The sequence below is a fragment of the Micrasema longulum genome, unplaced genomic scaffold, assembly GCF_059751315.1.
Source record: "Micrasema longulum isolate JH-2025_06_02 unplaced genomic scaffold, ASM5975131v1 h1tg001935l, whole genome shotgun sequence".
In the NCBI taxonomy this organism is placed as follows: domain Eukaryota; kingdom Metazoa; phylum Arthropoda; class Insecta; order Trichoptera; family Brachycentridae; genus Micrasema; species Micrasema longulum.
The window spans coordinates 133,056-149,561 of record NW_028279109.1 but is presented as its reverse complement, the minus strand read 5'-3'; the positions used below and the strand labels follow the sequence as shown (position 1 = coordinate 149,561).

General features: G+C 35.3%; 3 protein-coding genes across 5 annotated transcripts; 2 read left to right on the top strand and 1 right to left on the bottom strand.

Annotated features, from left to right (window-relative positions):
- The first annotated feature begins 1,644 nt into the window (after window positions 1-1,644).
- Window positions 1,645-4,880, top strand: LOC148273496 (rhodanese domain-containing protein CG4456-like). Its single transcript, XM_088238627.1, has 4 exons — window positions 1,645-1,842; window positions 3,328-3,465; window positions 4,052-4,214; window positions 4,731-4,880. The coding sequence occupies exons 2-4, from the start codon at window positions 3,336-3,338 to the stop codon at window positions 4,780-4,782; spliced, it is 345 nt and encodes a 114-aa protein (XP_088094753.1). The 5' UTR covers window positions 1,645-1,842; window positions 3,328-3,335; the 3' UTR covers window positions 4,783-4,880.
- Window positions 4,881-6,973: 2,093 nt separating this feature from the next.
- Window positions 6,974-13,475, top strand: Cont (Contactin). Of its 3 annotated transcripts, none has more exons than XM_088238622.1 (3): window positions 6,974-7,021; window positions 7,356-11,144; window positions 11,741-13,475. In XM_088238622.1, exons 1-3 carry the CDS (start codon window positions 6,995-6,997, stop codon window positions 12,047-12,049), a joined length of 4,125 nt encoding a protein of 1,374 aa, XP_088094748.1. In that variant the 5' UTR covers window positions 6,974-6,994; the 3' UTR covers window positions 12,050-13,475. The 3 variants fall into 3 exon arrangements, with proteins under 3 accessions (XP_088094748.1, XP_088094750.1, XP_088094749.1); XM_088238624.1 differs by having other exon boundaries at window positions 6,988-7,206; XM_088238623.1 differs by having other exon boundaries at window positions 7,002-7,050.
- LOC148273494 (uncharacterized) lies at window positions 13,186-15,927 on the bottom strand. The gene is made up of 6 exons (XM_088238625.1): window positions 15,652-15,927; window positions 15,393-15,579; window positions 15,250-15,320; window positions 14,750-14,986; window positions 14,536-14,670; window positions 13,186-14,365 (listed from the first exon to the last, which is right to left on the bottom strand). The coding sequence occupies exons 1-6, from the start codon at window positions 15,820-15,822 to the stop codon at window positions 13,700-13,702; spliced, it is 1,467 nt and encodes a 488-aa protein (XP_088094751.1). The 5' UTR covers window positions 15,823-15,927; the 3' UTR covers window positions 13,186-13,699.
- Window positions 15,928-16,506: the final 579 nt, after the last annotated feature.

Genomic DNA, 16,506 nt, shown 5'->3' with positions numbered 1-16,506 from the left:
CGGATGGAGCAGCGCTGATTAAACTGGCCCAGGATCGTGATGAATTCAGAATGATGGTCGCCAACCCCCGGTAGGTGCGGCAAAATAATGAGATATTTATTTATTTCGAAAATATTTTCTGTATATTTCCCGTTTCCCCAATTAGCCATTCTTTTTCAGAGCCACTTTGAAGTACCTGTATATTTTTTAATAAAATAAATGTTTCTTTCAATATTTTTGTATTGATATATTTATATTTTATTTATGGCTTATTTAGTTTTTGTGCAGTGCACAACGGAGTTTTAGTCCCAACGCTTATGTATGGAAGTGAAACATAGAACTGGCAGAGGAAGGATGAAAGCCGAGTGAACGCGGTTGAAATGCAATATCTTAGACGAATGATAAGATTAAGAAAGGGTCTCTGAGATGGTTTGGTCACGTAGAACGAATGGACGACGAAAGAATGGTAAAACAAGTATATATGGCAAAAATGAACGGCAACGTGAGACGAGGACGACCAAGGAAGACGTGGCATGATCAGATAAACCAAAATCTTAAGTCTGGTCATGTCAAAATCGGATAGAACCGAAGGGCATGTATGACAAGATGTATGAATGTGGAAGAGGCTAGGATTGTATGCCAGGATAGACGTGTGTGGCGGTCTATTCTCTCAGCCTACCCCTACGGAGAAATGGCGTGATGGTAGTAGTAGTAGTAGTAGAACAAAAAAATGTTTGATTCGAAAAACTAATTAAATTTACAATATTTTTCAACACACAATCATCATCATCATTCCCTTTCTGCACCTAATGGTGCACAAGGCACTGCATTGGTTTACCAATCGCAGCGTATCTTGATCATTTTTTGTTACGTGAAGGTAAGATAATCAGTCTCACGCTTCAGATACCTGTCCAGGGACCATGAAATATTCTAGCGTAAAAACACCCTTTGAAATAAATATTTCATATCAACCATGTCGGGAATCGAACCCGATACTTCTCGCATGGTAGATAAACGCACTGACCACTACGCCACGAGGCCGACAAAATTACATTGAAATTTATATAACATCGGTAACTTTAATTTCATTACACCTACTTTTTTATATTACTAAATTAATTTTTTTCTTTGTTGGGGTAAAACTGTATTTTCGGGTACCTAATTTTTTCGGCAAAGATTTATATTTTTATTTTCCACAACTCTCCACCAAAACTATGCAATTATGAAGGTATATAGGTAGGTAGTACATAGTATTTTTTACTTCACTTGCAAAAATGGCTCATTTACTGAGTAAAACAAAAAAATGTTCCTAAATAAATAATCATCCGCCCCGTGGTGTAATAGTCAGAGCGTTTACTTGCCACAGAAGAGGTCTCGGGTTCAATTTTCGACATAATTGACATGAAATATTTATTTAAAGCCATGTTTTTACACCACAGTATTTCATAGTCCCGGTCGGCCACCTTACTAAAAAAATAGGAAAATTCCCGTAAAACTATAAACAGTAAAGTAGAAGCTTGCTGATGTTGACTTCTCGTGAATGGTTCGTTCAAGGCCAAAACTTGTTTCTTGTAAAAACTACCCACATCAATATATTAGGTACCTCATACACGCTTATTCACTACTTCCTATAGCTAGTTTTACTATTCGTTTTTCACATTTATGCTCACTACAGACAAGTGTTTTGAATCTTGACGAAGGCAATCCTAACAATAGACACTGAGTTCATATGTTTCTGTGAATACATTTTATACATTTGCCTGTCTCCAACGTAGGTGTAAGATTTATTATAAATAATATTAAATCCATAATAATTATAACATACATTCGAGTGAAACAAGTTCTTAAACCATATTACAGTAGGTAAGTGTACAATATTGTTTTTTTGTTGTTGTGAAAAAAACATCACTTATCGATGGGTACATTCGATTAATCGAACCACGAATGAACATTGTTGCATAATGTCTAGTTTTTTTGACCAAACATTTTTGGTGCAAAAGTAAATAGAAAATTATATTGACCTTTCCCCTAGTTAATAATATTAATTTGAAAACCTGCATAGTCTTTACCTAATTTATTATTTGACTACACAAATTATAAAACCATGTCAACATAGGTACTACGTAAATAACATTATTTTATTAATTCGTTTGGAAAATTTACAATCTTAAGTTTGTGAAAACGCCTTAAAACTGAGTTTTTTTTTTTATCGCATCTTATCATCTATTTTTCGTAAAAATTGACGTAATGGGTTAAATTAAAAAAGTATGATAAAATAACTGATTTTCCCATTTGAAATAAAAAAACGCAACAATTCTTTCACTTTAAACTTTTTTTAATTGAACTTTTGTTGTGAATTTGGCCCTTAATTTTTAAATATTAATTTTGATTTTTTTATCTAGTATTGTATTTATTTTTTAATCACATTGAGGTTATGAATGTTTATTTTTCTTTTCATTTTCTTATAAAACTTCTAAGTACTCAGTTAACATTATATAAGTATCAATATAAAATCTAACAATTTGTATTATTATATAATATTAAATAATGATCCACGATCCCAAATCAAATAGTTACATACATACATTCAGTTGCCGTGCATAAGATTCCGAGTTTGGTTTCCGGTTAGAATAAAATAAAACAATAATAATCGAACTCGTGTTACATTGAACAGGACCCAAATCCGTGTATTTGGCAATTAATTTTTTTATTTTTTTATTTAAATCTTAAAGTAGGGCACACATATCATACATATTGTTTTTTTTTTAATAATAACATTACAAATATATTTAATTTATAAATTGTTTATCACATATGTCTTGACCATTATTTTAAATTTTGATATGTTTTTTTCTTCATAAATATTTTTTTCCATTTCGTAATACTTTTTAATTGCTTTAAATAAAATTGAATTTTGTGACTTTGCCTTTTTCCTAAATGGAAGTCTAATTTTGTTCTTTTCTCTAGTATTGTGATCGTGTTCATGCTGGTTCCGATCAATTTTTTTCCAAAATTCTGTTTTTTATTAGAGTTTATAATTTTATGAACAAATATCATTGTATTGTAAAATATTCTTTGTTAATATTCTTTGTTAGTAAAATATTCTTTGTTAATATGTAATAATAATTTCATTTCATTTACCATCGACTTTACCCTCGTGTATCTGTTTTTTTTCAAAATGATTCTAAAGGCTTTATTTTGTAATACAGTTAGTTTATCTATGTTTTCTTTGTTTGATAAAATTAATATAATAAGATATTTACAAATTATTATTTCTAAAGTGCACTAAGTACGCAGTATTTTGTATTAGTGGGTTAAAAATAATATTTAAGATATTAACTTTATTAGATCAACAGATGGACCGTATTTCACAATATGAAGAAGTTTTGGGGGTAAGGGAATCTCCAGGAACATACCTAATTGAGGTGAGAGAGCTGAATGAAATCCAAGAAACTGGAATCATCCCCGGAAGTATTCACATTCCAAGTAATAGATGTTTATTATAGATTAGTTTAAATACTTTTTTTTAAAGTTTCTAGTTTAAAAAATAATAGTATTGGTCTTTTTTTTAGGTACCTACACTTTTTTAATGCAACGGTGAGCACGTTGAACCACAAATTGCATTGTATCAATCTAGAACTTACCTTATTATTCTCGGTGTTCTAACTAATTTGTAAAAAAAGGCGCATTCTTTGACACTAATATTAATTTTCTAGTCATAACAGTATTGAATACCACGAAAGCAACGAGATAAGGCTGCCTTGTATTGTGCCTAGGTAGTAGTTGGCACGTGCACTTATCATGCTTGAGACCCCGAGTTTGATTCTTGATAGGGTCGGCGATGTTTGTTTTAAATGCAGTTATTTACATCAATATCTCACTATCTCCTAGATTAGAACCTGAAGCGTAAGACTAGTTTAATTTACATGTAACAGATAAATGGAATACGCTGCATTACCAATATGTATACCATTAGCTGATACCATTAGCGGATAAGGGGTATGATGATAATCTGAATTGCTAGACAGGTAGGTAAATACAATATAATCAAATTAAATTTTACTTGTTTCAGTGGCATTAGTAGTGAAAGAATTAACTCAATCAAATTCGGAATATTTCAAAGAAAAATATGGCGTCGAAATTCCGAAAAAAAGTTCTCCGGTTATAATCACATGTCGGTCAGGGAGAAGGGCGGAAATAATTATGAATGAACTGGAAAATTTAGGATTCACTAAGTAAGTTATTCCAAAATCACTTGCTAACGAGTGGAGGCGTATTATATTTATATTTTCAAAAAGTTGATTATTAGTCTGACAAGTATACTTTTATACCGACGATGTCAATTTTTTAATTTTTTTTTAAATGTATAAAATATATATTCCTTGGTACGGAATATCCCAATGAGGAATGCATTACGAGTTATTGTAATTATATTGATATAAATAGTTTGTAATTAATTGATTTGCCAGATTTCAAAAAGATTTAGATTATTAGAAACATAAAAATGTAGATTTTTATAAGAGAAATTTCATTTTTTTAATAACAATGTTTTATTGGATTTTGATTAAAATGCTTTGATTTTTTTACTTGTTGATTGGTTTATAAAAATACTAAAATACTACAAAAATTAGAACAAAAGTGGAAAACTTTTATGCAAAATAAATAAGATCCAAAGCTTTAAATTTTGCAAAGCGTAAAAATTATCTTCGGTATTCTTATACTTTAAACAACTAATAATTCTTATTTTCTAGGTGCAAATATTACGCTGGGAGTTGGTTGGAATGGGCGAGTAAGCAAAAATAGTTGCTTCCAGATTCTTAATGTTAAGATCCCTCCATGTGTAATATTTTTAATAATTTGGTAACACTCTTGTACTCTTGATGTTTATAGTAAATATTTGAATCGCTATTTTTATTTAATTATTTATTTTAATTTTCTTCTTCTTCTTCCTTAGCCTATTTCTATCCACTCCTGTACAAATGCCTCCTCCATTAGTCTCCATGTCACCTTGTCCTGTGCAGACTACATCCAGGTCGCACCGGCATGCGAGCCTCGATCATGTCTCCACCTTAGTTGTGGCCACCCTGTACTTCTTTTTGTTGTTCGAGGTCTCCAAGTCAACATTTTTCGTCCGAGCTTCAGGCTACATGGCCTGCCCATTAAGATTTTAATGTCACTATCTTAGAGTAGGTATATACATCTATGTTTATACTCTAAGGTCGCTATGCGGTAAATGAGAGAACGATTTTTGGATTTCATTTTGTGGAGATTCAAGTTTTTTTTTGTGTAAGTATGGAACCCATGCATATGTAGTTTTAAACACTACCAGCCTCCTATTCCTTCTTGAATTCATTTTTTTACATGCGAGATCCAGTATTATTGACCTTGCTTATCACCATTATCCTCGTTCCCTTTCTGCACCTAATGGTGCATAAGGCACTACACTGGTACACCAATCGTGGTGTATCTTGATCATTTTTGTTACATGAAGGTAGGATGATCAGTCTTACGCTTCAGGTACCATTCCAAGGGTGCTATTCTGAACTGCTCTCGTGGCACAAAAAAACAGTTTTTCTCGTGTATTTTGTATTTACATACATAGATTATTTGCATACGTGAGATAATACGGCGGCGAGAGTGTTTGAAATACCAGCCCTGGTACTATGAAATATTCAAGTGCAAAAACACCTTTTTAAATAAATATTTCTTGTCAACCATGCCGAGAATTGAACCCGAGACCTCTTGCGTAGTAGGCAAACGCGCTGACCACTACACCACGAGGCTGACACGGCCTTGCTTATGATGTACCTATATCAATATTCAACAATATTTACGAATACCCATATTAATTATTTACAAAATAAGTCTCTTAATTAATAACGTTAACTCATGACATTATAAAGTTTCTACAAGAAAAAAAAGAACCCTATAGTGCTTTTAAAAAAATCTTATAAATTCATTTCATACATCTTCTCCATACATTCGAAATTAAAAATAAGTTATTCTTACCAACTATTAATTATTCTGAACGCATTTTTTATAAAAAAATATATTAATCAAGCCCTCTCATCCACACCTGATGACACATAAAGCAGCGCAATGGTAAAATAAAATGTAGTCTAGATCTGTAGTAGATCTTACATTATAAGAAGGTAAGGGGATCAGTCTCACGCTTCAGGTGCTAGTTCAAGGACAATAAAATATAGACAGTGTAAAACCAAATATAAATAAATAAAAACTTCAACGTTAACCTTCCCAGGAATCTAACCCCGGACCTCAAGCATTAAAAGGAGCCTCATCCTCAAGGAATCACTGGTTAAACCTGAGGATGTTAAAGAGCTCGCCCCATACCTAATAGCCCGATACTTCACGGATCTGGGCTTGGAGGGGGAGATTTAGCAAAATGTAAACTCTCGCCTTCCACGGCTCTTTATAGACCTGGGCTTGAAGGGCGAGAACTATTCATGAGGACCCGTCATAATAGATCTTCACAGGTCGCAGTGACGTCAGGAACTTGCATAGCACTGACCCCCACCTCTAAGAATAAAAATATACAAACAGCATTTCGTTCGAAAAGTGGAGATGCTTCCAGCTTCTCTGAGACTTTCTGGCATCTCATTAAACATTCACTGATTTTGATGCCTCGTCGCTGTCGGTGCATCTCAGTTATATCCGTAGTAATTTTTTCTGTCACTATCAATCTAGTTTTATCAATTTTGATTGTGATAGGGTATATCAGTTCATTAGCTTGTTAATATATCGGGAGAACCGTGTCCAATCGGGCAAACCAGAGCCGACACCGCCCCTCCACCGAACAATTTTTAACCGTTCGTATAGAGCAGCCTCAGTCTAGTTACTAGACTCTAGTAGCACAATTTTCAAACGTACCATTTTGAATTTTATTGCCAAATATTACATACGATGACGACAATGTGCGAAGGGCGACAAATATTGTTTGTTCCTAGTCACTCGTTATAACGATGTTTTTACTTTAAGACAACTGGCAACACCAAAAATGGGTGGAACTTTAGAAGGCGTGGAGGTATGTGTCATAAAGTGAATAATAATAAAGTAATTTGTGGTTTATTTCTTATAGATATACGAAATATAAGTAGTTCATCTTAAATTTGTTATATAAATTGTAATCTGAGCTCGCAAGATTATGCTCGCGCCCATAATAAATACCACTTAAAACCGTTACAAAGCGACTGTTTACATGCGTCAAAGGTGCATTGTTTAGATTTTATATTATACAATTTCATAACTTGTACATTTAGGGAGATAATTTTAAATATGCACTCGTAACTTAAGCTTTGTAAAAAATGTTTTTTCGCCCCTTATTTATCTCAAATTAATGTTTTATTTTATATTTTTAGGTGATACTCCACCCCAGCAGAATGAAGTTCTGCTTTCTCGTGCTCTCCGTGAGCGGTATTATAAACGGTCAACTAATTCAGCAGGATTTGAACGCGGATAGAAATGCGGCGCAGAGCAGTTACTCGCAACCGATCAGTTCCCAACAGCAGTCTAACAAGTACATCCAACAGAGCAATTTCCCCCAGTCGAGCTATCCACAGAACGGCAACTTCCCGCAGAGTAACTATCCCCAGTCCAGCTATCCCCAGTCCAGCTATCCCCAGTCCAGCTATCCCCAGTCCAGCTATCCCCAGTCCAGCTATCCCCAGTCTAGTTATCCCCAGTCCGGGTACCCCTTGGATAACTACCCGCAGAGTAACTACGGCGACGATGGCTTCAGCCAGGACTCGTTCCTGGAAGAGGAGGGAGAACGGGGAGGCGGGAGCTACTACGGGGGTGGCGGCGGGCGCGACGTGTTCCAGCAGTACACCTGTCCCCAGCACTGGATCCCCTTCAGGGAGTCCTGCTACCGCTTCATGAAGTCTCCGGCGCGGCCGAGGAACGAGGCTCGTAAGATCTGCCAGGCGTACGAAGCGGACTTAGTGTCCATCGACACTGTGGACGAGCACGGCTTCCTCATCTACCAGCTCATGTGGCAGGACCCGCAACACCGGCGCTGGTACACGTCGGCTCGCCAGCAGTCTCCGCAGTACTGGACCAATGACGGGGATGGAATTCAGCTCAGTAACATGGACAACGCATTCCTCCCTTATCAATATGACACAGTGCTCGGCAAGGATTACCTGGTATATAAATTTTCCGACGACCTCAAGAGATGGGGTTTCCAAATGGTTACTGGCGAAGAGCCCCTGTTGTTTATCTGCGAGGCTCATGTCTCTAAACTTCACTTCTTGATCGGCGACGATAGAACTTACACTTACGGAGTTAATATCGATGATCCGGAAAAAATCCCCAGAGGTCCGTATTTCATTAAGGAACCCGTTGACAATACTTACGACCTGTCCAAGAATTCCTATTACAAAGATGTGTCTTTGAGTTGCCTGGCGGGCGGGTACCCTACACCCACTTACGAATGGTTCAGAGAAGATTACCAAAATGATAAGAAAATTGAAACTAAAATTGACCCCTTGAAGGATGCCAGATTTACCGTAAGCGGGGGGACCCTCATTATTTACGAACCGGATAAAATATCCGATAGAACAGAGTATCATTGCAAAGCCACCAACAGGTATGGATCGATAGTTTCTGAAAGTGTTCTTTTATCTTTCGGTTTCATTCGGGAATTTAACTTGAAGCGTTCGGCGGAATCCGGAAATCAAAATTGGGGAAAAGTATTGTACTGTGATCCGCCTCCGCATTATCCGGGAGTCAAGTATTACTGGGCTCGCGAATACTTCCCTAACTTTGTAGAAGAGGACCAGAGGGTATTCGTGTCTTTTGACGGAGGATTATATTTCTCAGCTTTAGAAACTATAGACAGAGGAAATTATAGTTGCAACGTCCAAAGTCAGGTGTCGGATACCGGAAGAGTCGGCCCATTTTTCCCGCTTTTTGTAAATCCGCATTCCAATTATCAGCAACTTAAGTTTCCAAATAATTTCCCTAAAGCGTTTCCCGAAGCGCCCAATGTGGGAGACGAGGTGAGACTGGAATGTATGGCCTTCGGGTATCCCATACCATCCTACAACTGGACTCGCAAAGGGGCGGAAATTCCCAGGCACGCGTACCAACAAAGTTTCAATAGGATCATGATTATTCCTCACGCCTCTGTAGAAGACGAAGGGGAATACGTGTGCACGATCAACAACGACCGAGCTTCCATGAACAACAGTGTGATACTCAGCATTCAAGCCAAGCCTAATTTCACCATTCCGCTGTCAGACAGGCACGTCGATAACAAGGGCGATCTCACCTGGACTTGCGAAGCCTTCGGAATACCCGATGTTAACTACACTTGGTGGAGAAACGGTGTCGAAATCACAATGGAGAATCTTCCATCTGAAGATAAAGACAGATACCATATTCAAGATAATGTTTTGTCCATTAGATATCTAAATCCGGAGAGAGATCCGGGAATGTACCAATGCAAAGCTAAAAATCAGCTTAAAGCCACATTCTCGTCTGGTCAATTGAGGGTGCTGTCTCTCAAGCCCTCATTCAAAAAGAAACCCCTGGAATCTGAGACATACGGGGCTGACGGTGGAAATGTCACTATTAAATGTAATCCTGAAGCTGCCCCTCGGCCGAAATTTATTTGGAAAAAGGATAACAACGTTATAGGCAGTGGGGGGAGACGTAGAATCTTGGAGAACGGTAACTTAATTATTAGTCCAGTGTCCAGGGATGATGGGGGAGTGTACACGTGCTCCGCTAGTAACCAGTACGGAGCCGACGAGAGTAAGGGACGTCTCATTGTCCTGCAGACGCCGCGCTTTATAGAGAGACTTCCCCCGCGCATAGTGACACAAGTTCACGAGAACTTGTTCCTCCACTGCAACGCACACTCGGACGAGTTGTTAGACACAGCTTTTATTTGGACACACAATGGAATTCGTATAATGGACACAAATTTTGTGGACTTCAACATTTACGACGATAAGAGAATTAAAATTGACGGTGGTCTGCTCGATATTTTTAACGTTTCTCTCTCAGACTCGGGAGACTACGAGTGTATAGTGAAGTCGGCTGTGGGCAGAATATCTTCCCGCACTACGCTGGTGGTGGAGGGTCCACCTGGACCTCCGGGTGGCCTGCAAGTTATCAACATTAAGAAGAACTCTGCTACTATTCAGTGGACAGATGGAGCCACTAACGGAAGACCTATTTTAGGTTACATCGTGACCGGCAGAACTAATTGGAATTCCACCTGGATGAATGTAAGTGGTAATATCTACGGCAGAGAAATCGATAGGTATAATGGAAGAAAGGAAGGAATTATAGAAAATGTTTTAGCGCCGTGGTCTGTGTACGAATTTAAAATCCAGGCCTTCAACCAACTAGGGTTCGGGATGTACTCCTCACCCAGTCCTCAGCACTCCACACCGTCAGACAAGCCGTATCGCGCTCCCTTCAATATTGGCGGTGGGGGAGGGAAGATCGGAGATCTCACCATCACGTGGGATCCTATAACAGCCGCCGAGCAGAACGGTCCCAACATTCACTACAAAATATTCTGGAGACGCACGGAACACGACACTGAATATCAATCTTTGCTACTTAAAGAATATGGCAGTGTCGGAATGTCTATTGTCCACGTCTCGCCCGAATTCTTTTACACGAAATATGATGTGAAAGTTCAGGCAATTAACGACGTGGGTCCCGGACCAGTTAGCGAACCCGTAACTGTGTTCTCCGCCGAAGATATGCCTCAAGTTGCGCCGCAGCAAGTTTCCGCTCGATCCTTCAACTCCACGTCTCTCAACGTGACTTGGTTGCCGATCGATCAAACCAGGGAACGTATCAGAGGAAAGCTCATCGGCCACAGACTCAAGTATTGGAGGACAGCCAATAAAGAAGAAGAATGTGTTTATTACCTTTCTCGTTCCACGAGGAACTGGGCTTTAGTTGTTGGTCTGCAGCCAGATACTTATTACCTCGTGAAGGTTATGGCCTTTAACTCGGCCGGTGAGGGCCCAGAGAGCGAGAGATATATGGAGAGAACCTACCGCAAGGCTCCGCAGAAACCCCCTTCATCTGTGCACGTGTACGGAGTCAATCCTTCCACTGTCCGTGCTGTGTGGAGATATGTGGCTCCATCCCTGGAAGAGGAACCTATACAAGGATACAAAGTAAGCTTGGCAGTTTATGTATTTTATATTTATTTCTAATATAAAGAGATAATTCTATATTTATTTATTTTATCAAAATATAATAGTAAAATAGTTTTATTTGGCCGATTAAATATAAAAGTATTTAAAAATGTCCTTCATTACGTGCGAAAATCACTGAATTAAAATCAAGATTTGGAAGAAGTTTTATCGTAGTATGTAAAAAATGTAAATAACAAAACTTTATACAAATATGTATTCCAATTTTCAAAATCTAGGAAATATTAGTTGTCTATCAATAAATTTATCTTTGTAATTGCAGCTCGGGTAATAGTGATTGTACTAAAATAGCCGCCACTATAATAATAATAAATTATTATTTTCCGAATGTTTGAGTTTGCTGTTTACCATATTCATGTGCCATATTTTTTTAAATTATTATTATGTTTCTGACCCAATATTATATTTGCAGTGATATACTTGTATGTCTGTGTCAATTAATTACTCTTCCCAACTCAACACAGGACTTTTAGTCTCATGGAGTTGGGACTTATGTCTCAAAAAATGTGTAATAAACTACATACTTATAAGTAAATAAATTAATAAATAATTTTCAGGTACGAGTTTGGGAAATAGACCAGGATATGAGCACAGCAAATGATACAATTATACCAGTGGGAGTAAAGCTGGAGGCGTACGTCTACAACTTGTCTCCGGGCAAGACTTATAACATGAGAGTGTTGGCATTCAGTAATGGAGGAGATGGGAGGATGTCTTCACCGGCCATTACCTTCCAAATGGGGGATTACCACACAGCATCTGCCTATAGGAATAGTGCCACATCACTTAACCGGGGAGTAACCATATCGCTGGCCATACTATTATGTTTTGTTTTGATCCTTACTGGTAGTGAGATCAGACTCTGAGACATACCGCATTCAATAAGTGTAATCATTAATCTCGTCTAACTTTTATTTATATGAATCCCTTATAAAATCAAGCAATCTATCTTATTTTATAAATGAATCGAGTGCCCAACTTTTGTTTGCCCAATTCAAAAGTAGCAATAAACATTCCATATTATGTTTACCATTGATTTTATAAAATAAGCGGAACTTTGACTTTTTATGGCAAGTAAAATTTTAGAATTGAACGGTGGATTTTGTAACTTTTTTTTAGTTGCGAGTATTTTTTATTTTCATTGCAAATATTAAATCAATGAAAAAATCGTGGTTATGTATGTAAATAAATATGTAAGTCTAAAAAAATCTCAATCCGAGCCATTTTATTTTTTATTTTAATTTGTATTTTTGATAGGATATAAACTGTTGTAAGTGTATGTAGTTCTTTTTCTATTGTGTTAATTGTAATTATTTATAGGCAAATGTGTTGTAAGGTAATTTCTGTACCTATGTACATATGTGTATTTTGTTGCTCCAGAAAAAAAATGGTGAATTTTGTCTCATTCATCACGCTATTATGAAAATATATCATGTTTATTGAAATGAATAGAATTGAACTTAAAAAATATTGTTATTCGTAAGAAATAATCTCAATTAGTTGAAAAAATGAAGAATTAAATAAACAATCGTGGCACAAAGATAATTGGTCATACAAAATTTTCATAACTGATTCGATGGCGCAACACAAATACATATTTTAAAGAAAAAGATCTGTTTTATCATATGAGTAGTATTATTTTATACTCAGCCGTAGTGTATACTATTTTTTTAAAGTAAAAATATAAAGATTCATACGAACATATTTATTTAATTCAACAAATGTACTACTTGTGATAAAAATTAATCAACAAAACAATCTATATACAATTGATTATATTATCCTTATACTTTACATAATTTTACTTTATAATACTAAAAGAGCACATTCAATAGATCAAATACGTGAAAAATATATTTACAAATATTTCATATACATTATCATAAGGCATTCCATTTTCAATTATAGATCTTATGTGCAAAAACAAACGCGCGAATATAATCATTTGTATTCACAACTAGATTAGTATTGACATTCTGTACCTGTATTGAATTGTTACATGTTTTGTTTTTTTGGATTGGTACATTCTATGGCCTTTTTAATGGAAGACAATAATGCAATAAATGTTCTCCAAATCGCAGCAAATTACGGATGTTTTAAATGTCTTATCATTGAATTGATATTAGAAGTAGTGCACAAACTGTTTGTAATAAAGCTTTCAGGCACTGATATTTGTTTTTTAAATACCAACTATATCAAACTTTCTATTTTAGATATTATACTACCATGTAATGAGTATTGTACAAATTATGAATGACGTACTTTTTACAAAATATATACATTTTTTATGAAGGTTTGTCTTTGATTTTACTCTATGTAATACTATCAAGATTTAAGATTTACAATTATTGCGCAGGTTTAAATCACAGAAATAACCAGAACCACAGAACCAACACTTAAAATATGAAATGTATAAAAACAAACCCATAATCTAGTTATATTCTAAAGAAAAAAATATTTAATCAATTATGAAGCTGATAATATAAAACCGAGGTAAAGTATTTTACGAGACATAATCATTCAATTATTGTATTAAAATTGTTCAAAAATGAATTCTGATCTAAACTGTCATTCATCACACATTCTTCCATCGTAGTAATGTCCACATTTTCAGTTTCCCTCAGGCACTCCATTATACTGACCGAATGGTCGACATTCATGGAATGATCCAAATTAACGGAAAGCTCCTCGTGAATAGAATGATCAGCATTAGAGAAATGATCCTTATTGCTACTTATACTGGTTCCAATTTCTTCTGAGATCTGGTCTATACTCTTGGTTATTCCATTTTGTAATAGTTGCTCCGTATCCTCCGTATGCTCCACCACTTCGTACTGGACGCTGTTACTCTGGACCATGTTCAGGAGAACTTCTCCACTTATATTCACGTAAGAACCGTCTTCTAATTCGAAGAGAATGGGAACGTCAGTGGGCAGTCCGGTGGACTTGAGCACGTCTACATATTCCGACAGAGTGGAACTAATGTGAGGGTTATTGTTCTCATTTTCCGATTGGTTCTCCATCGCCCAGGTGTGATTGTCATCGCTGAACTGCTCCGATATTTCTATACTCTCCGTTGTTTGTTCCTCTTGATTTATAGTAAACTCTTCACCGCTAAAGTTGAAATTAGGATTCAATATACTGTCTACAGCTTCCGATAGATCCGAGCACTCATTCGGTACCTGTTAACGACAAATTAAAAGTTACAAACAATAAGGATGCCAGTAAAGTATTAATAAAATTAGTTACAACGGTGAGGAATAAAGAACTTCCACCGAGAATTTACTTACAATACTCGATATGTATAAAAGGAAATAAATATAACTTTTAAAAAAAAAGTATTTATCATTACCTCAAACTGGCCATGAAAACTTTTAATTTCTTGAATGGTTTGTAAGGAACTTTTTTCCTCCTTTCGTAAAACTTTTCTGGTCGCTCTGTTGAGTTGTCTGGTTCCTAACATGTTACCAGATCTGTGTTCCGGTTTCTGTTAATCAAATAAATGGATGAATATCGACTGCGTGCGGTGTGAATGATCGACAACATACAAAATGGTAGTTTCTTACATTGTAATAACCTCGCCTGCGGGTAATCTTATTCATGGGTATTATATCATTAAACCAATCGTAATGGTGCTGCTTATATTTATTCCTGTTTCTAGATCCTTCCGACCGGTTACTGGCGCCATTATGGCTATTGATGTCAATAGGAATGCGCACTACAACATTGTTTACATTTTTCGGATAGAACGTATTGGGTGGAATTGAAACATTTTCTTGTGGCAGTCCCTCTCCATCAGCGATCTAAAAACATTGTTGTTTTGGTTGAAGGAATGGAATATTTAGATACATATAATATTTCTATATTTTTACTACTGATAATTTATCAGTTTCGTAGTGCTTAAATAATATAAAAATACAACTTGTTTTAATTTGATTTATTTTAATTTACAAAAATGATTAAATTCTTTTAAAAAAGACTAATACACAATAAGATCATAAAAAGGGCCAACATACTAGATAATATTATGGTACTGTAATCTATTTGAAAAAGTAATAATCTGTACCTGGTGACTTTCTTGAGTACTTCCATAAGGCTGATTAAATATCAGGGGTGGCGAAAACTCAGGAAGATTATCTAAATTATAAAAATAAATCATTTTGGGTAACACCATAAGTAAAATGTTTGTATATTATATGAAATACTCACCAGTCCCTTCGTGAAGTTCAGAAAGTCCCTTAATTTTTAAGAATTTTGCTGCTGATATTAATTCATCCATATCTGTCTTAAGTATATTAGTTTTACCACTATATATATATTCAACTAGAGATTTTAGAACAATAAAGTCTATTTTTAGGATAATAAGTAACTCTCCCGGGCGATTCTTTAGAATTTCCTGAAATAATTTGACATAAGTTAAAAATATTTTTTTAAGAAGATTAAATAACGGAAATAAAAAAATACGTACCTGAAAATATAAGCTACTTGCTGCCAGAATAACTTTATGTACTCTTAATGTGTGAGTATTACACATGAGAGTAGTATCAACCAAATTTTGCATTTGCATTAGCTCTCCAAAACCGTTCATCAATGAACCACAGTAATCCTCATACTGTATGCTGTACCTGATGTGCGACATTTTAAAGTGTTTTCAACTAATTACGCTAAAAGAAAACATTTTTATACATATTCCAATGATTTTAATCACAAATCACGCTCCAGACGATCAAAAGAATTTGACACTAAAGATTTGAAACAAAATTAAACTGCAGACAAAGCAAATATTCTAAATTCAAAATGTATTTAAGTTCCCTTAAGCTTTATTATTCACTCATATTATATTTATGTTTACTGCTATAATTGATAATTATCCTTTTTTAATAAAGAATTTAGATAAACATAATGTAGAAAGTAAAAAAAAATTAAATCCCTCTGTTTGTAGAAGTGCAACGCTACATTTCAATTGGTCTAGAGCAATTTTTTTTCTCGATTACAGTAAAACGCTTTTTAATATTATATTAGATTATCTCTTTTGATTAAGTTTTTTAAAGTTAATATACATATGAAGGGTAAACAGCAATAACGGGTTCATTCCTTTTTTTATTATAATTATTTTCGAAATGTTAAAGTATTATTACTTCTCCTGGGTAAGTTTAATATAAACTCTCCTGTAAAAGTCATTATTTATTAATTTGTTCGTTTTTGCTGTGTACCCTTAACATGTTATTAAATTTCAATTGTTTATGAATTATTTGCACATAATAATTTCCAACGATATTATCATGTTTTGGTAAAAGGTTTCAATAAAGGGGAAATGCTTAGG